The sequence below is a fragment of the Gambusia affinis genome, linkage group LG04 (assembly GCF_019740435.1).
Source record: "Gambusia affinis linkage group LG04, SWU_Gaff_1.0, whole genome shotgun sequence".
Lineage (NCBI taxonomy): Eukaryota > Metazoa > Chordata > Actinopteri > Cyprinodontiformes > Poeciliidae > Gambusia > Gambusia affinis.
In genome coordinates this window covers 15191706-15213324 of record NC_057871.1, presented here as the reverse complement: position 1 = coordinate 15213324, position 21619 = coordinate 15191706, and the positions used below count along the sequence as shown (strand labels likewise).

Below are 21619 nucleotides of genomic sequence, written 5' to 3'. Positions count from 1 at the left end.
CGGTTTGTTCAACGAAGACAGGAATGTTTTCAGAATTTAGTATCTATTCAGAGTAAATCGCACCTGTTTGCAACCAGCTGTTGCCCCAAATGCGTTTATGATAAAGAGAGAAGGAAGAATAAAAGTTTATATGAAATACATGTCTGTAAAATCTGTCTATAAGATCTATTTTTGTTAGTATTTTCACTAGGAAAAACTTTTTTATTAGGAAATGCTCGCAAAATTCAAATCACAGTATCTGAGAAGTATAAAGGTCTTAGCTTTGACTGTTTAAGAGCTTTACTTTTCTTAGTTTCATCCAGTCTTCGGTGACGCAGCTGCAACAAAGCATCCTCAAACAATGACGTGTCATAAACTCAATATGCTTTCTGGAATGACATATTTAGATTATGCCTAACATTTCCTCTGTTCTTTTGGTGTAAAATTTTAGATTAATCTGACCAAAGAGCATTAGTGTGGAAGTCCTGATGCCTTTGGTTTGCATTTTCTTTGACTAACTGGGCTTCTTTGTCTTTTGTAAAGAGGAAAGGTTTTCTCCTTGCACACCTCCCAAACATGTTCCTTCTCTTTCTGATCCTCTAATCAACTTTCATATGAACAGTAGCAAGAGGCTGTTGTAGGACCCATGATGACATTTTAAGGTTTTTGGAGACTTCTTTGGGCATCTTGTTGGTTTGCTTTTATGATAAAGTTGCGTGGACAGTCAGACCTGAGCGCGTTGGCAGTTTTGAATTTCCTTCACTTGTATTTTCCATATTGTTGAATGGCTGCTTTCAAGTTCTGTTGAGACCGTGGTTAAACCCCTAATAGACTCATCGGCTGCTACAATTTTCTTTTTGAAGGCCTCAGACAGCTCTTTCAATCCTGCCCCAAGGTTCACTATCACACCAAACCTCTTTCAAAGTGATGAGCAGTAATTTCAGAAAAACAGTTTTGGCAAAAACACATTTTCACTCCAGAAACACTTTTTGCAGGTTTTCCTTTTAAGGATGTGATGTAAGGTTTTAAATGTATATAAAACTGTTTCTCAGGCTAAATATGTGTATAGGCTTTCCTATTCCTTCTGAGGAAATGCACCCAGAACATAATGCCGTCAGCACCATGTCAACCACAGAAATGATGGGTTCAGCATGAACCTGAACATGGCCATGCATAATTTGCATACAGGTCAAAAGGTTACAACATGTCTCATCTGGTTGCTGTGTCTCCTGCATGACTTGGGTCAAACTTTAAACAGGACTTCTTATGGCTTTCTTCTCGTCAGAGTAAAGGGGGGAGAACGTAAAATATGTAACACTTGATATTTCTCATCAAAAGAAGAAAAAAGTTGAAAGCCCTGTATTATTTCCCTTCACTTGACCATTGTGTTTTGCATTATGTTGTTCTGTTACATAAAACGAAAATGCTTCGAGGTTTGTGGCTCTAAAGAGTTCAGCTGAAGTGTTGTAAATACACACGCAAAGCACTACATTGCAGTTAAGATTCTACATTTTTTAAATGTTAGAAAAGAAAAATTAACAAATATAAGTGTTCTGTTTCCCTATTTCTTTCCAATTCAAAGCCTTGAAATTAAACTGTACACTTCCACCGATGGAGAAAGCCGCTGTTACTATTTCAGCTGAGGCAGACAGTAGCTTCAATACTGTGACCTTAAGTACAGCAGCCTGATAATTTTTCCTTTTTCAAATGGCACATTTGAAGGCCTCTAGCTGACGTCAGTTTTTTTTTTTCTTCTTCTGTTTTTTTTTTTATTTTTTATCGGTTTCCATGGAGCACGGTTGTTGTGAGGGCCTGGTGCTTAATTACCCCACATCAAAAGGCATGGAGTACATTGATGGCAAATTCTTTTCACTCCTTGACATGTGCTGGCATACATTCACACAGCAGGGTACACAGTGGCAGTGTTCCTTGTTAATGCTTTGCCATCGTATGTATTAAGAAAAAAAAAAAACCTGTGGTACTGAGCAGCACTCAGATTGCTTATGTGACCATCAGGTTCCAGCCTCTAGACTTTCATGAATCCTTTGAATGGGCTAGATTCGCAGTTGTATCGCTGAAAGCTTAGCATGGTGCTGTAAGGTTGCATGGCTAAAAATAGGGCCTCTGTCAGTTAGCAGAACAGCAAGTAGGCTGTGAAGCTGCACGCTGGTAGTTTTGCCAAATGTTTTACATTTTCCAGTTCCAAAGACTGGTTGTTAACTCTCCATGCTTCCTTTATAATTATTTTAATTGACATAAAACACAGATGTATGAAGTGAAATGACGTGACTCAGGGAGGTCAGAAAGGACCGAAGCTCGGCATTTGACCCTTTGACCCAGTGACGCAGGGAGCAGTATTCAGGGATTTCTACCATGGATGAGACATATCCGTTCGCTTGTTTTTGCCGTTCCTCTCGTTTGAAATGGATTCTCCTGATTGTAACTGCATTGGATTCATTTCTTTGAAGAGTGTACACAATCTGTGTGACTAAAACACTCACTGCGCAATCCATCCCCCTCACCCGAGACCCCCTTTTTCACAGGGAGATGGGATAATAGCCAAACGGCATCAGAGCTAACTAATGTGACTGCATAATAAACAGATGAGTCACTGTTCATTTGCATATCATGTCATCCCATCTCAACCTGATCAGAGCTTCTGGATGGTTAATATTAGTGAGTGTTATAAATGTGCTTTGGATGCACTGACCAGAAATACTGCCGCTTTTCACCGTAGATATTGTTTGTCTGTAATAATGGAAATCAGCATAGATCTACAGTTATTATAAAGCCGTCTAAAAGTGGGCCCCCAGTCCCCAGCACTGACTGCTGTAATGAATGTAATTACTGGGAAGGTATGCTAGAGGGAGCTAATTAATAAGGCATTTGTGAGTGGGAAAAGTGGATTTTTCACTACAGCTTGGCTATCATTTTACACACAATAGAGAGAGCTACTTAGAATTAAAGCAGTTATAAGTGGATAATTATGCTAATAGCTCAATTAGGATTTAAGATATGTTGGCAGGCTGTATTTCTGAGTGATCACTGTTCGGCTCTTGGACTGGCTCCCTGCATATGTGGGCTCGTGCATTCACAGTATCTCACTTCAGATGTCCGATTCTGTGTCCCGAGGCCGTGTGATAATATGTGTTTTTCGAGTGTGACACAACTTTTTTGCCTCAGATACAGATGATCCAGTGAACTTGTGCATCCTTGAATGTGCAGTATCTTTCCCCTGCTTGTGTGGGCTATACCTGAAGACTTGTGGCTATCGGCTACGTAATGGATCCATGTTTAATGAGATTACTGCATGTTAATGTTGTCTGTGAAACTCCAGCTTTGACATCACTGACCTCACGGGCCACACCGACATCAGACAACATGATCCACACCATGCTGAGAGCTGTTTATACTATGCGCCTCTTTGCAAAATGTACTTCAGGGATCCAGCATCTCTGGATCTGTGTACTCTGCCTTTGCTCCCTCCCACCCACCCCTCAGTGGAAGCTTACTGTGTAGTACCAAACTCGCCTCAGCCAACATAGGTCTATGTATGTTATGTAAGGCCCACTATAAATAGGTTCACCCAGGATCTTTTGTCTTTACCTGATTCGCTCTTAGCCCAACAGTTTTTATTTCTGGAGAGAGCTGTGGAAGCCGGTGCAATGTAGAGCCGGCCGTTTCCATAGTTACTTTTGTTAGCTGCGAGCTCTTAACATTCTTCATCTGTTTCCTCACATGCCTACTGTTGGCTATTTGTTTGAATCTGTTTGTACTGCATGTCTGCGTAATGAGTGGACGTGCAGCAAATAAAGCAGTAAGAGAAACAGTTCTTTCTAATTAACAACGTATCTTTTATAAACACTGCAGTGTCACCCTCTGAGAGAAAAGAGCAACAAATAGAAATCAGTGTGGGTGCAGATGAGTCAGAGACCAGAATATGTAGACCTATTAACTTCTGCTGGTCAAAAGTACACGCAATTAGTTGCATGTTGTGTGAGACTCACTCATATCACCTCAAGTGCTATGAAGCAGATATTTGCATTTGTCTCCAACATACAGTGTCTCGCAAAAGTATTAATATCTCTTAAACCCCTTTGCATTTTTGTTACTTTACAATTACAAACTCCACTCTATTTTAGTAGGATTTGTGATAGAGCAACACAAAGTAGCACAGAGTTGCACAGTGATTTCCAACATTTGTTTCAAATAAAATCTGAAATGTGTGGGGTGCGTTTGTCTAGACATCTGACATTTTATTTAGGTCTGGACTTTGACAGGGTCACTCTGACATATGAAAAAACTTTGATATAAATCACTTCATTGCAACCGTGATTACTGCTTCAATGATTGGATGAATCTTATTACAATATGGTAGCATCTGGGGATGCTTTTTACATAGAATAATCACAAAAGAAATCCAGACTTTAGGGAAAGTAACGAAACTTTAAACATGACCAAATACTTAAAAATCACAATTCCAAAACATGAGAAAGATAAAAAAAAAATCCAATAATGAGTCAAAACTTAAATCTTTGAGTGACTAAATAGTGCGTTATTACGATTCTGACCGTATTTAGCTTTACCAATTTTTCCACCAACTCTGGAAAGCTTTGACTACTGAAGGAGACCATCCCCACAGCATCATATGTGCACCACCATGTTCTGCTGTAAGGCTGATATTTTTGGGGTTATGGGAAGTTCTGCTTATGACATTCTGAAAATAGAAGCAACAGATACATTTTGATTTCATCTGACCAGAGCAGCTTTTTCCCACAAATTTCCTGTGTGCCCCAAATGGATTGTGGCAAATGGTAAACAGGATTTCTTACTGTCTTCTTTCAACAATGGCTTTTGGTATTCCACTTGTGAACAGGGTAGATTTTTTTGAGTGCAGCACTAATAATTGTCCTCTCCACAGATTCTCCCACTTGGGCTGTGAATCTCTGCAACTCGCCCAGAGTTATTATGGCCCTCTTAGCTGCTTTGCTTTCTTTTCTTGTCCAGTCTCCCTGTTTAGACCTACTATAAATGTCTTTATAGTAGGTTAGCCAATGTGCCAAACCTTCTATAACTTAAATTCTGATGGCACAATGAAGTTTCATTGGGGTGGTACGAATATTTTTGCAAGCACTGCTCTGTCAATCCTCTAATAGTAAAAATTATTCAGTTGTGCAGGACGTAAAACTGGAAAAAATATCAGATGCCAGTGTTTATTTATGTGAGTTTTCTCTGCAAGTTGTTCAGGCAGTTAGATAACACCAGGTGCAGTAGTTGGACTGGGCCCAGGTTTTGGACTGTCAAAGTGCTGCAAGGTGGATCCAGCACAGAAAACAGGGCAAGGTGGGAGCAGTGTGAGTGTGTGGAGGAGTCTGGGAAGGATGAGGGGGATAAGGGAGGGGGGGACACGGTTAAAGAAACACTGGGCCACTCCAGCATCACGAACCTACAGCTGAATTATGAGTCTCACTCATCCGTGTTGTAGAACCAAACAGTGCACAGGCGGCTGGGGACCAAAGTGGGCGAGCGCAAAAGTATTTTTGGCTCACATGGGAAACCTGCCACACCAACATCATTATCATCAGCAGCAGAAGCATCGGGGCCTGGTACCGGGCTTCCCTAACCCACTCCCACTCTCAGAGGAAGAGCGGGAAGAGAGAGATGTTCCCTGAGCAGAAGAACCACGCTTCCGCTGCTTTTATTTTTCCTGTTTGTGCTTTATTCCTTTCGATTGCCCAGTGTTTGAATGATGATGCAGTATAAATAACTGTGCAGAGCCCACCATGACAGAGAGAAAGGGAGAGAGAGAAAAAGAGAGAGAAAGAGAGAGAGAGAGAGAGAGAATAACGAACTTGGCAGCTGAGGCGAGTTCCTTGTATTTATAGAAAGTCGTGTTTCCGGCAGAGGTTTCTGAGGTTTTAGCAACCCCAATCCATTTTTGCGGTGCCTTACAGGGTCCTATTGTGTTCAGGCTGAGATTGAAGATGTTCCCTCGTTTTACGCCTTGGGGGCAAGATTTGACTGCGAGACGTGTCAGAATGTGATTTGGGGGAGGCAGATGGATTTCTCAGACTCTGAACAGACCTGATTTCAGAGGACTGATCCAGAAAAATGTACTTTGTAAGACATTAGTCAAAAGTGCATACTAGCACTGGTGGCTACATGTGAATACATGTGAATACATATGTGCTCCTTATTGGATCATGGCTGTATTTCCCAAATGTATTTTATTTACATACTGTTGTAGTAAATGTTTTGTGGATAAAGTGCAGTAATTTTAAGATAATAGTGTGCTTGAAGTGCGGTTTTATTTTGCTTTTTTATTTGAAACAACAATGACATCTTCTGCATGTCAGTGGATTTTTTTTTAATGGATTTGATTCTTCCATTATTTACTCTCAAACAGTGTGGGCTGCTAAGTTGGTTGACAGCAAGCCAAGGCATGGGAATATTCAGAACTGACTGCACATTAAAATCATTTTAAAGTAACAACTAAAACCTGATAATTTAGATTAATATCAAGTCAAATCGTTGCTGGGCAGGTTTAGTTGGGCGGTCACTCTCGAGGACTGGACTTGGACACTCCTGAATTAAAGCTCTCCACTGATCTGTTTTTTTGTTTTTTTGTTTACCAATTATTTAAAACTTTAACAGAGTCCACGCCACCAGCAAATAACGGTGTTTCAATAGCCAATGGTCCAGACCGTAAAGTAGAACAAGGGTCAATTTTTCATAGCTCAGGAACAAATAGAGTTTAGTAAACTAGCCATGTTTACATTTTGGATGTTAAGTCAGAAAATACTTTTTCTGATGTCATTTCTTAATCAACTGGCCGCCATGCAGACACCATCTGATGGTTGTTATAGAGACTAGGTGACCCCAAGATACCTTTGCTCTTATCAATGGTATTTTGATAAGAGCAAAATACCATTGATTTTGCTCTTATCAAAATCTTATTTTGCTCTTATTTTGAGCAAAATAAGAGCACATTTAACAAGTTAACAAATCTAGTCAAATGTGTTAACTAGATTTAACACATTTAATCTAGTTAAATGTGTAGGATCTAACTAGATTGACTTTAATTTGTTTGAAACCTGAAGTCACACAGGATTAGTTAGAAATCTTCATCATCCACCATGTGTCCATGTTACCTGGATTAAGCTATGAATCAGCACATCAGCTCGGTGTAAAGCAGATTTTAAATTAAAGGTGCCACATTTTGTAGTTGTTTTACTTAATAGAGTTTTATACATAAACTCTAAATATCTTGCGACTGTCCTTTGAAATGCATCGTTTTGGTTAAACTAACAAAGATGAATATAGTGATTGCACAAAAACCCAGTTCCATCTCACATGCAGATATCTCTCGGCCAGATCCTTCATGTTGCAGCTTTAAAACCTAATAGATTGCCCACAAGTAGAAAAAAAACACACAAAAAAAACAAAGTAGCCTCCCACTCCTTCGACAGAAGTGAACCTTAAAATATCATGGTCAGTGGGTTACATGAGCAGGGTAATGAAAAGTATTTACGCTTTTTTGTTGCAAAAAATATATTTACCTTTGTGATAAAGCTGGCTTTTTTTTTTTTTTTTTTTTTTTTTTTTTAAGATTCATGCAGACGTTTGGTGTCCCCTATCTTGGTTCTTAAAAATCTGAAAATCATATTCGGCACACGTAGTGACTGACACAAGCAGATCCGAACACGTCGCAGCGTGAGGAACAGATAAATCCATATTATACCCGTGCCTCCTTGAAAATACCTCTGTTCAGTAGAAGTGTCAAGACATCTTTTCTTTAAAGCGACGTTTCATCTCCATTCCAACACTTTGAACCTCTTCTGAAGGGAATCTTGCTAAAAGGTGGAGACGGCTTCGTGTTGCAATGTGCTCCGTCTCAACCCATTAAGCTTCTCTCCACGAAACAGGAGCATTTTGTTCAAATGCAAAGCAACAAGACAAAAGCTGTCATTTGGCTTTCACAGGTGTGGCAGTTAGCCCTGCACTATAATGTCAGTAAGTGCTAACATTACGTAAATCCATTACTTAGTCCCAGCACTGTGGCATTTCATAGAGGAGAGAGGTTAGCCACACTGTAGTTATCATAACAGCGTCCCGTGATCTGAACTCTGTGTGATCAGATTGGTTTTAATAGACTCTGGATTACTTGGAGGCAGTCCCTCCAAGCTAAACATCTCTGGGGCTGGAATTAGAGTGCAAGGCTGAGGTGAAAACCATTTTTTCTGGAGAATGTCACAGCTGCAGCGAAAGAGCTTATGTGCTATTATCATACTTTGCCTTAAAAAAAGATAACAGAGTAGGAACTTTGAGGATGCATCTTTCCGCTGCTCTGTATTGATGGAAAGCGCTAAATTTGAGAAGTCTGGTCAAAGCGAGCTGTTTCTGTTAGGTGCACCAGACAACCTTTCTTTAGTCCATCTTCCCAATGATATATATATATATATATATATATTTTTTTTTTACATTAGTCCTTTAATTCTAGCTCAAAGTATAAAAACTGCACCCTTAGAGGTCCGAAGAAGTGAATTTCTGTTGACGGTTGTTTTAGCTTGATGCAGTTTCTCTTCTGAACATGCAGTTGGCTGTTTTATGGCTACTGTGAAGGCTGCAGTGAAGTGCAACCTCAGTTCTCCTATTTTATTTTACTTTTCACAACAATTCCTAGGTGAAAATATGTTTCACTCTTGATCAGTAGAAAACTGGGGTAGAACCCGGAGGTGTCACGAATTCATTACAAAAACATAAACGACATGTTAGATTAAATGTAGATGAAATTAAGTCTGAAAAATCATCAAGAACTAACTAAATTAATTAACCAACTCTAACTAAATAGACTCCATCTGTGCGTAATTTAGCTGTTCAGTCCAGGCCTTAGGTGTTTGGAGACTTAGAGAAGGTGTACATTATAAAGCAACATCCTAAACATTGAACATCCCACAGAGCTCTGTTCAGTCCATCATCTGAAACTAAAGAGTACGACTCAAGTGGAAACCTATGAAGATACAACCATCCACCTGAATGGACAGAGGAGAGCATTAGTCAAAGAAGCAGCCAAGAGCTCCATTTTAACTCAGAAATCAGTTCACAGGACAGTTGTTACTCATGCTCTCCACTGTTGTTTTCAAGAAGAGTGGGAGGTAGGACGCCATTGTTGATAAAAAGCCATATGACGCCCTGCATCATCGAAAGGGACACAAAAAATGTGTGGAAAAATTTTAACATGCGTACAAAATACTGTGTTAGGTGGAACACTAACAACAAACATCACCAGACCTAAATCCAAATGAGAAATTGTGATAAAGATAAAAAAAAACAATAATATACTGCAACACTCTTGATCTTCTCTTAGTTTGAGTTATAGGCAGGAAGAATGTGCAAAAACCTACGTTTCTAGATGTGAAAAGTTTTCAATCAGCGAGTGAACACAAAGGCAGGCAGCACTTTTTACATCTCTATTTGCAAAAGTAATGAAAACATTGCAATTTCTTTCACAAGAATGCACTGTGTTGATCTGCCAGGCAAAATCCCAGTTAAACATGTTGGGGTTCAATATGTGTGAAAATCCTCTGCAAGAAAATTGCAACAGAAAACAATAATCACTGCCTAAAAGATACTAAAACTAATCCCTAATTTGTCCCTGGTTTACGGTTTCGTGATTGTAGGGTTAGTTTACTTTATGGAACTTCAAGAGGTCACAGTTATTGTTGATCTGCTAAAAAGCACAAACTGCATGCACTTAGCAATAATGACCACTGGAACAATAGTTTGTTTCAACAATGTCAACCTTGATGAAATATTAATTAATAGGATTTTTCTGTTGCTGGTGGTGCAGCACCAAACACTGTCGCCATTAAGCTAGAACAGTGAGTTCTAACTTAATGGCTGGCTGACTTTTCCGTATGGACCTGTTGTTGCTTTTCCTTCTGCTGACCTATAAGGCACTACACTATAGTCCTCTACAGGAGGACGCTCCTCTGTATTTATCTAACATTCAGCGAACTTATGTGCTCCTCACATCCCAAATATCATGTTTTATCATCTGCTTTTAGCCGTCTCCAGATCTAGACAGGAGAGTCTGGACCTTTGCAGTCAGAAACACAAAAATCCAACCTGAAAATGTATTCGTCTTTGTTGCTTTTTATTCACATTGACAGCAAGTATTTCCTGCGTGCTTTTGTTTTCTATTTTATTGCTGTACTGCTTTCGCAAACCTTATTTGCTTTAAGGTTTTGTCCTCTACTGTCTTTGCTCTAAACTGCTGTGATCCCTCTACTGTTAATACTTTTTGTACACATTTTTGTGTGTAACTTTTTGCTTCAGCCATTCAAATATCAAAATGTTCACCCGTTTCAGGGCATACACTGTTGTGACTTCTACTATTTCTGAATGTTTTTAAGCTCTTTTTCCACATTGAATTGAATGTGACAAGCTTTCAAATCATTCAAGATCCTTGGGCTTTATAAAGGTTCAATATTTCCCCTTGCGTTCAGCTAGAAATGCCATTCAAACTTTAACTGGGTCACATTGAGCCATTACCAAATGTTTCAGGTTTGTAATATCCTTTACCGCTTTTTAGAAAAAAATCACAAGTCAATGTCATATGATTGCTTTTTGATTTTCTGTTATTAACTACAGCTTTTCTTCAACTACAGCTGCTCAGCTGAACTTCTATGTCCTTCAGATTTCCGTTAACAAAGTCTTCCATAAGACACGTCTTTAATTTTAGGACACGCTAAAGTGACTAAGTCAGGCAACGTAACATTCCTGATGCCTCTGATGCTGGATCTCTGTTTCTGGAAATGATGTAACACCGAGTTGAGCTGATTCTAAAGTTGTGTGATTCACTATTAAGGTCCTTGTCTATATGGTGCAGTGACCAATACAAGCTGATAACAAAACCTGGAATGTAAGATGCTGTTTGCTTCGCAGCGTTTTGATTATAGTGTGATCATCTTCACTGATGTCTTCTTATTCTGTTAGGCTGCACATTTCTGAAAAGATTCAACACTGTTTTGTTTCTGAATAAAGATTCTGCATAAAATTGACTGATTTTGACAACAGCTTCTTGTTTGAAAATATATTGTTAATAGTGTTACATTTGTCATTCATGTAGCTTGTAAATGTAGGTTGCTTTTGGCAAAAGAATAAGGAAAATAACTATTTTATACGTGTTATCAGGGCAATTTTGAGTCCAATTCTAAGATGACTGTTTGTAAAACATTCCTACATTTTCTATACTCCCTGAATTGCATTGACAGTTCCAGAAGAGACCATCCTGTCATATCTAAATATTTCAAATCAGCATGACTCTGTAAGAACATGAAACGTGTTTAAAAAAATGTGTACTCATAGTCTATTATTGAAAAACTGTGGTCAGGATTATTTGTATGATCTCTATTGGGCCATGTTTCTCAATTCCAGTCCTCAGGTACCACTGATTTAAATCGTTGCATGACCTCTTCTGCACGCCAGACGCTTGGTGTGTGGCAGAGGGGAAACAACTAAATCATGTTTTAGTTCCTGAGGACCAGTGATCACTGCCTGAGGACCAGAATTGCGATGGGGTTATTCAGTAGTGTAATTATTTCATGGAGACTTCATGTCACTTTAAGACAAAACTTTGCCTGATTATTGAGCAATTTTCCTTTTGGAGGCTCTAAAAACATGTAAAACTGATGAATAGACAAATAAATGCATTACTTTTATGCAATACATTTGGAAAATTAATATCTAAACACACACACACACACACACACACACACACACACATATATATATATATATATATATATATATATATATATATATAGGAGAAAAACAATTATAGCAAAATAGACTTATTTCATGTGACTGGGGTAAAACTGTTGTGTTCACAGCTGAGCAGACTTTAAAAAGAAACTGGAAGAAGAGTTAAAAGGACATAAACAATATAAAAACAAATCTAAGAAAGAAGAGGCAACAATTTATCCAGAAATTAATATAAACAAACCTCTATTATTATAATTATTCTTTTGCATCCAAAACTCAGAATAACCAGAAAAACTAAAAATAAGTCTAATTTATGTTCAGGAGTCCAAATAAATGTTGTTTTTTTTCTTCTGTCTGTTCAACAGCAGAACAGCGGAAATTTAAAGATGTAATTCTTTTACAAATCTATTTATCTATATTATATATACAGTTATATGTGTATATAGATAGATATATATATCTGAATGTGTATATATAATACTTGCTCACAGGTTGAGTCCAGGAATGTGTTTGTTTTGTACTTTTGGATTGAATTGATTTAACACAGAATAATGCAGTCTGCCTGAGCAGAGAATGACAGGAGCCATTGAGTTTAAAATGAAAAAAGCAAAGGGTTTGTGTCCTGCTGGTTCATGTGTGATTACACGGCTGAATGCAGCACCGGCGCTATCCGCGGTCCTGAACCTCCAGCCGGTGCAAGAGGTCTGCTGCAGAGAGCCGCATCCTATGAAAGAGTATCGACTTTTTGTAATAGGAAGTGTGACCACGGAGTGCACCTGGCAACAGATGCTAAATAGAAAGGAAAAAAACTGCTTTGGGGGGGTTGAAATGTCATGTGAACAGTTGGGTTCAACCACTGAACACCTCAGGGGTGTTATCGACTCCCTTCCATGCTTTTAAAGGCCAAGGGTTCATTCAGACTGGCTCTGCAGCCACTCTCCCTGATCGTGAAGGCCACCACAATTTCCAGCAGCACCTTGAGGGGGAAATGAATTGGAGAAAATAAATTTAGGCAGTGGACTGTCTGAAGTGGCAAAGTGCTGAGATGCATCTAGGAACCGAAGTCTGGCTGATTGTAGGAATGAAGACAGAGGAGGGAAACTGTGAATTGGACTAAAGGTGGTTCGGAAATGTGTAATTGGTGCCAACATGTTTTTTTTTTTTTTCTCTTATGCTTACAAACACCCTAACAGGTGCTAGAATATTATTATAGCGTTGGATTTTCTTGTTTAGTTGGTCTTTTGATCTCTTTCTTTTATTAATTTATCTCGCTCCATTTACTCCCTTCAGCTTTAATTTAACTGAAGATCTCATTGAACTGCACAGATAATGTAAGACTCGTGGGTATCCAAGTACTGTGATTCTCCTTTGTAGAATAATCCACAGAAACAATTGAGCTCTTTCTCAATGTCGAACATTTAATTTCTTCTCCGCTACCCAGCCGTTACCGTAACCCAACGTTCGCTCTTCCCCCCAACTTCCTTCCGGGGAGCCTTTCACAATAAAACATTTCCAAAACATTTTACATTTTCATAACTCCAATTTTCACTCTTACAATAACATGGATCATCAGATTTTTTGAAGTGTAAAGTCTTTTATAGTAAAATGACCCTAGTAGCCATTCATACAAACCAGGGTTGAGCAACATATTTTCCTCAAAACCATTTTAAATATTGATGACTGTTTCCTGTTTAACAGCCATTCTGCTCCTTTTGTACCTGTGGTGCTCACAGAACCTTCCACACACCCAAGCAAGGAAAATTTAGGTGTCTGCAGTGCCATTAGTACAAAGCAAAATATAACGCGGTTAACTTGATTGTGCTTTAAAATGGGCTTGGAAAAGAATACTGCCCCATGAACATTGTCCCTTTTCCTTCCTTTCAGTGCCATTGCCTGAAAACCCCACTGATTCCATCAAACATGCAGAACAGAGAACATTTACTGTCGTGAATAAAATCCTTAAACAATTAAACTGTTACTCGGTGTCTCTACGTGTGGGTCAGACATTTACCACAACCCGTGACATTGAGTTAAATCCTCGAGGAAAACTTGAAAGAGGCTACTTGAGGCAGAGATTCACCTTAGGCAGGACAATACTGACATTTGACTGAAAATGTGTGGCAGGATGGGAGAAAGTTAAAGGGCTATGAATACTTCTACAAGGCACTGAACACAATGTTTTGAGATGATCATTTTCTGAGTTTGTTTATTCTATATTTTGATACATCTAAAGGTATGAGTTTAAACATTCTGCGTGTTCCCTTGCAGATTCCTCAATAAAATTATTTCTGTATCCATTTATTGTGTGGTATCCACATTTCAAACACTGTAGGCAACGTCAGGCAAATACAACTGCAGACACTCTCTCCATATTGCTTGCAATAACATTTCTCTGACAGTCCAGGTAAAGATGATCCACGTATTTCACCCAGTGGCTTTACTTTGCCCTTGTATATGCTATGTTTATGACATGTAAAATAATAGGCATCTCTATGGCGTGATGGTTCAGTTGTAGTGAGACTTTTAATCTTGCTTTTCTATTCTTGCCATCCTTCTGCAACCTGGCAACTGTTTTTGTGAACTGAAGGCTGGATGCTGAGTCATTTCAGAACTATAAAAAAGCAACTTGGAGGCTAATCTTTACACTATAATCCCCATAAATCTCCTCAGTAATGATTACATCAACACTAAAATACTGTAAAGCGCCTGGGGCTGATATCTACCTGGGCCCCAGGTTTATTTTATTTGTTTTATTGGGATTTTTTGTGACATACTGACATAAAATAGTGCATACTTAGAAGGTGTGAGGAAAGGGATCCATGAGCAAGTGTGACAAGCATTTATATGCAGTCGATACATCATAGAACCACCTTTTGCTGCAATCAAAGCTGCATATCTCTAACAGATTTTCATATTTGGATCGTCTGACCTTTGTCCTCCTTGAAGGTGAAGCCTACTGCTATTCTCGTAATTTTTATTTCTTTTTTCCCCCTTTTTAGCAACTGACATCCTTTCTTTCATGTGTAATAATCTCCATTATTTTCCCATCAACACTGACCAGGTTCCCAATCCCAGCAGAAAAGAAGCATATAGCCACAGCGGTAACATTTTACTGTGTGGGGGATGTGTGTTCAGGAAGATGTCCAGTCTTGGTTTTCTGTCATGAACAGGTTTTCAGGTTTTTGAATGTAGACCAGAGGTTCGGTTTTCTTCTTGTCTGATCAGATCACCTCCTTGGGCGTTTGATGTGTTCCCTTCTAGGCCAACTTTAAACAAGTCCTCCTTTAACAGTGGCTTTTCACTCGCAATTCCTTCAAGTGTCCAGATTCAAAGAGTGCACAATATTCTCTTTAATTTTGTCTTCTCCTCTTGAAACTATAAATTAACCTGACAAAGTCCCATTGAGATTTAAATTTTTTTCAGAAAGATGGCCTGGCAAGGAGGTCCATGCAACACACACCATGGTAATTTCCGATCAAAATGCAGATCACAAACAACAAAATTAAACAGATTATAATTCAAATAATGTATTGACCCCACAGTAATATTTAAAGGGTTCTGCTCAATGGATTCATGTTATCGAAAAGTTAAGATAAACTATAACTTTTCAAGTTAAATAAAAAGTAGTCCTGACAAAAAAAAGAAAAACAACAATAAAAAAAAAAACCTTTGAGGGGCTATGAAAGACTTCAAACTGGAGCAGAGGTTTACCTTCAAACTATATTCAAATGATTGAGAGTTCAGCGCTTAATTTCTCAGCAGACTCGACGATACCATGAGACTCTTGTCTGCTTCTCCAAATCGTGGTTGTTTCACAGCTGTGCCCCACTCTTTCTATCTTCCTACAGAACTCTATGAGATCTTCAAAGCTTGGTTTATCATTCACCTGCCTTGAATTTCTCCAAAACTTTGTCTCTTACCTTAATCTTCACGATGTTTCTTCACTAATGCTCGCTGACAAACCTTTGAGGCCTTCACAGAACAGCCAAACCCATACAGAGAATACATCACAAACAAGTGGACGCTACTGAGCAGATGACGACTGAAAGGTAATCTCATCTAAGTGTAAAAGAGTAAAGAAATGTTTTAAATAACCTGCTTTTTACAATGATATTTTAAGCTATTTCATTGTCTCAGAGGCTGTAACAATGCAAATAGTGATCATTTATTAGAGAAGACTCGTCTTTTTCTGTGGCGAGAAATACCAACAGTGGCCGCCACTTGTTGCAACGTCAGACTCCATCTCTCTCCTATCTCCCCGTACAGCAGGAGGAGGGAGGGAGAAGTGGGGGACTCCGTCACATCCTCTGTCCACATATGGGCATGAAGTTTACACGCAGCGGGGAATCCTCTCACTGGAGCCGATGAATGGGGAGGAGGGTCCGAGGGAGCTGCCAAAGTGTATATAAGGAGAGAAAGGGGAAGTCGCTGATGTGAAACCCACAGCAAGCAAATACCGAGGACCGGAGACGAAACGGAATACCTTTAATTGAATTTCTTTTTTATTCTCACTGCTTTGGATCATTTGTTTTAAAAGCCATTTAAAAGGTGGGTGGATATAAAACGGTGATCTACATTATTTGTTTCCCCCCTTCCTCTTCTTCTTGTTATTTTTTTTTATCCTTTTTTTCCCCCTGGGAGAGACGGACTTCTCAAGTGCATCATTATGTTGAACAATATGGATTTGAACGCGAAAGATTCTTTTTATCCTCAATTTGAGAATTGCAACAGTTCTTCCCTGGGAATGGAAAACAGCGTGAGGAAAGACAGTAACCAAGAGGTGTTCGTCGATGCAGAACGGGGGGTACCTGCCCAGTTTGGCCACGGTGAGTTGCTGGTTAATAAACCCCTCTGTGCATGGCGTTAAATATGTAGATAGTGAGTATTCTCAGAGAGGAGTGAGACTTTTGTCGAGTCGGGATTTATAATGAGACATAAACACGTTTATATAAGACGCGTTTTTTAATATATAATTCTTATATATAATTAAGTTCTCTCTCTCTTCCCCCCCTTTTCAACAGAAGGAACCCCTGCAACCCTAAAAACTGAGGCTTCCAACTCGGAGTACGCTTTCAACCACTGCGAGTGCCCAAAAGACGCATACACCTCCTCCTCCTCCTCCTCGCTCGCCTACTCCGGCAGCTTCTATGTTGAGGCATCTCAGGGAGCGCCCTGCAGCACCGAAACACTCCTCAACATGATCACCGAGATCGTGGGCATATCCACGCTGCCGCTCTCAGAGGCGCAACAGAACGGCAACTGCAGCCGGGGGAACTACCCCTCGCCCGGGCCTCCGGAAAGCAGCTCCGGCGGCTTCGGAGACTCGAAGAGGCAGTCATACACCTGTTCTGGACCCGATCCAGACCAAACCCCGCAAGATGGCCAGGCCCACCAAGACCCGTCCACCTCCCAGTTCGGCTTCCAGAAGAAGCCAGAACCAAAGTCGGAAGCCGCTTCCTTCCCCGTTGTGGTTAAGAACGAGTTTGAAAGCAGCTGCTATGAGTGGGGGAGCTTTAACAATAAGTCTGACTGTTTGGAGACCACTTTCCACACAGAAACATTCCCCATGTCCAATGACTTCCCGCCTGATCAGCAAATGGACGTCAAGGACCTCTTGGAGACCTTTCCCCCAATTTGCCCCAATCCAGACATGGAGTTTAAAGTGGAGGGGGGCATCAAGCAGGAGCCCTGTTTCTCTGACACCTGTTCTCAGAGTTACTCCAGCCCCCTTTACAATAATTACCTTCCACCTCCACCAACTATGGGCCTGAAGCCCTACCCAGAGCCTCCACAGCCGTCAAACCAGTGCGACCCTCTCTACACATCTCCAACCTTACCCAGCACCATAGACTCCATCCTGTACTCCTCCCTGCTGCCGGACTCGTTCCCGCAAACTTACACCAACCGCACGGCGAAGCCCCCCGGCAGCAGGGCGAGGAAGAGCCCCGCGGCTTCCTCCCACGGCCCGGCCAAGGAGAAGCCCTTCACCTGCCCCATGGAGAGCTGTGACCGGCGCTTCTCCCGCTCCGACGAGCTCAACCGGCACATCCGCATCCACACGGGCCACAAGCCATTCCAGTGCCGCATCTGTCTGCGCAGCTTTAGCCGGAGCGATCACCTCACGACCCACACCAGGACTCACACCGGGGAGAAACCCTTTTCCTGCGACGTGTGCGGCAAGAGGTTCGCCCGCAGCGACGAGAGGAAGCGGCACGGACGCGTTCACCTGAAGCAGAAGGAAAAAATGGAAATAAAGCCGCAGGTGACCACCGGGGCATGGCCGTTCAGTCTTCCTGAGGGGATATGAAAGTTATGACCCCCCCACCCCCTTGGTCTTTTTTGTTTTTTCGGGGGGAATAAGATGTTGAAAGAAGAAGTCAGCCTGAGTCGGTTTTGCTTTGCAAATCAGTCTGTAACCTCAGAGGTTTTTTTTAAAGAGGAGCAGAGAGGAGGAAAAGAGCCTTACAGTATGTTGCTGCTGACTTTCTGCAGCCATGCCAAAGCTGCACAGGTCGGCAGCAGACCAACAGGGACTTGTTGCTTCAACTTTCAGAGGTGGCAAAGCCTCTGTGTTCTGCACTGCATGGCTGGCCTGCTTCAGCACCTCTTGAATCTGGACAGCTCCAGCCTCCATTTGCCTCAGAGCCATGGTTGGATTGCACTTAGATTATAAATGATGACTATTTCCATTTACAGATTCCTTATTTTCTGCTTTTAGCATTCGTAGAGCAATGATTTTAACCTATGTTTTCTTCAAAAGCAAAATGCATGTTTGTTTCAATGTTTTCTTTCCCTTGACTGAAATATCAGCCACCCTTAGCCCCTCACATATTGCAGTAAAGTGAAGGGTGTTTTTTTTTTTTGTTTTGTTTTGTTTTTGTTATTATTATTATTATTATTTTTTTTACATGAATGTATGGTTTTGACCATGAAGCTGTTCATCTTTGATCAGTTTAGTGTTTTTATCTTATTCTTATCATTTTACCGTCAATGTTTTTTTTGTCACTGGTCTTTGTGTTGTGTTACAATTGTTTGGATTATTACAGTTGTGAAAGATATATTATAAATGGGAAATAAATATATTTGTATCACTGTACTTCTTTGTATTTTTATAGATTAAGTGTATATTTGCCAATTAATCCTAAGGTGAAATGTATTCTCAATCATAAATAATGTCTTGATTTTTTTTTTCTCTCTCTCTCTCTTTCTCTCTTTTTTTTTGGAGGGCTATTATTTAGTAACAATATTTTAAATGTTACAATTTGATATGAGAAAAACCCTTTTCACACATCATTCTTTTATTGCTAAGATAGAGAGTGCTGTCTCACCGAATTGTTGATCTTGATTTTAAATGCGGATATGTACTTCAGCAAATTAGGCGTGTTTACAGTTTGTACAGAATTACATTCAGGCAAGCTAGAAGTTCCTAGCAAACCACATAAACATTGCTTTTGAGTAATCCGGTAGCACACATTGCTGCGAGTCTTTGTTAGACTGTAGAAGGGTTTTTGACTTCTGGTATCTTTTGCTGAAGGTACTGTTTTGCTGAAATGTTCACTTTAGCAAAAAAAAAAAAAAAAAAAAAAAAAAAAAAAGAGGTAAAAAAAGCACATCCAATAAAAATGTTGAAGCGTTTGGTGAAATTGTCACCAACAGGTTATTGCAAAAACATGTAATTTAACTCGCCTTAAGTTATATTAACTGTTCAAGAAAAGATTTTGTACATAGACGATTTCTACAATATATTACATTAATATCGATGTTGTTATTTTTATTAAAAGTTTATGAATAAAATAAAAAAAATAAAAAAACATCTGGAAGCTTCTTGTGTGTGTCTTGAAAAAGCAAAACAAAAGCTTGCTTATAGTTACCTGCTATCACTTCACTCCAATCCGTGCCACACCGCTCAGAGAGCCCCCTGTTCCAGCTCCATTCATCAGTGTGTCACTTCCCAAAATACACATTAGAACAGGCCACCTGTGGCTCCTCACTGCTGGCCCAACGTTAGACAACACTACTCCTCTCTGTGACTCACAGAGCGGAGACGCATTTCATGTGAATTCATTTTAATTTCTCAAAGATTCTCTCTTGGTGTAACACCGTGATTGCCTCTGTGATCTTGTTAATCAGGACGTTTTCCTGCCCTGTCAGGGAAACGATCTGAAGCTCCTGCTCGATTCATTTCCTCTTGTCAAAACTGCGCTTGGATTCCTGTAAATGCAGGTAATAATATATGTGCTTTGGTCTCTTCTGGAACTTAAAAGCTGAGTGAAAAAAAAAAAGAATCAGTACCATGGGCTTTTATTTGGTGTATTTAAGCTACAAGGCCTTGCATACATTTTCAGTTTTGTTCTGTAATAGGCTAACACAAATCAATGCATCATTATAAAAATGAAGGAGATTGATACATTAAAATCTCAAAAGTGCGGCACCAACCTTTACTCTGATACCCTGGATAAAATCTGATTTACTCGTTCAAAAGCAAATCTAGCAAGACATTGCCGTCCACCGAAACTGACAGCCTGGCCAAGAATAGAGCTGAAGCCAACCCTCCAAACATTGAACATCCATGCATGCCTTTGTAAAAACTATTTCAGACTGGAAAGTTCAGGTCATTTTTGAGACATTTTAGCTCAAAGATTCTGTCCAAATTTAAACACAAGAAAGTTTGTGTTTCACAAGAAAATTTGGGCCCATTTCATGAACCCCAATCACTTCTCAGCTGTTCAGATATCAGAGCACATTGTCACATTTTTGTTTTTTGAGCACGAGCTTGGTTTCTGTTGACAAAATGTACCTTTGTGCAAGAAAAAAAAAAGCTTTATTAGACTTGACATAAGAATGGATGGAGTAAAGTACAGGACAGTCATGGAAGAAAACTTGTTAGAAGCTGAAACACACTTAGGACAAAGGTTACAGTTAGCCTTGAAGCAAAACAATGTCCCCAAGCAAAATGCCAGATCTAAAACAGTGCAGTTTAAATCCAAGCATTTGTTTGTCTTACACTGGTCAAGTAAAAGTTAACATCTTACTACACATGAAAGCTTATGCTCACAGACACTATGTGTAGCTTGCAAAACAAATCTTTTTAGAAACAATTTGAAAAACTATGTGTCCTATTGTACATGTCCGATACTTTATTTAAATAATACAGGGAAATTTTGTGTCTGAAGAGCCACATCATGAGCTTCGTGGTTGCTAAGGGCAGCAAAAGGAGGTAAAGTTTAAAGTTAAAGCTATGGGAACGCTTTTGCAAGGCACTATATATGTTCCAGCACACAGTTCTATTGTAAAGTGTACCTGCAAGAGATTTTAGGGCAATTATTCAAAGGGGTTTCTATTTTGTTTTGCATCATTTTCTTTTCTTTTCGATGTCAAGACCTTCCAATCTGTCCCTGCAGCTCATGCAGGCATGTTTAAGAGTGTCTCCACGGTGGTACGTAGAACATGCATGTGTCCGTGACGCAGTCGGCTGGCAGAACACTGCACTGCTTGCCCACGTCAGTGCGTAAGTGCCAGAGCTGTCTGTAGCTGACAAACATACTGTACCAGTGTGAAAATGCAAGCTGCCACATGGAGCACTGTGAATAGTATGTACCCATCTTCTGCTGTCTATCATTCATCATCTCCTACAATAGCACAGAGCCCAACCGGCATCAACAGGCGCTGCCTTTATCTGTGTTATTTTAGTGGCAAACATTTCCCAGTGATGGAGCAGATGAGATTTTGAATTGCAGCGATGTGCAGTCACAGTGACCATTATCCGCACACTTGAAGACTGAAGAGGCATTGAACTCTGGCTACTGATGGAATTTCTGCAATTGTACATTTGGTGAGCTCAAATTCACATTTGCATACAGTAAATGGTCCTTGA

General features: G+C 39.9%; 1 protein-coding gene across 1 annotated transcript; it reads left to right on the top strand.

Moving 5' to 3' along the window:
* Positions 1-16144: 16144 nt before the first annotated feature.
* Positions 16145-19470, top strand: LOC122829916 (early growth response protein 1-B). The gene is made up of 2 exons (XM_044114836.1): positions 16145-16571; positions 16767-19470. The coding sequence occupies exons 1-2, from the start codon at positions 16412-16414 to the stop codon at positions 18050-18052; spliced, it is 1446 nt and encodes a 481-aa protein (XP_043970771.1). The 5' UTR covers positions 16145-16411; the 3' UTR covers positions 18053-19470.
* The last annotated feature ends 2149 nt before the right edge of the window (positions 19471-21619 follow it).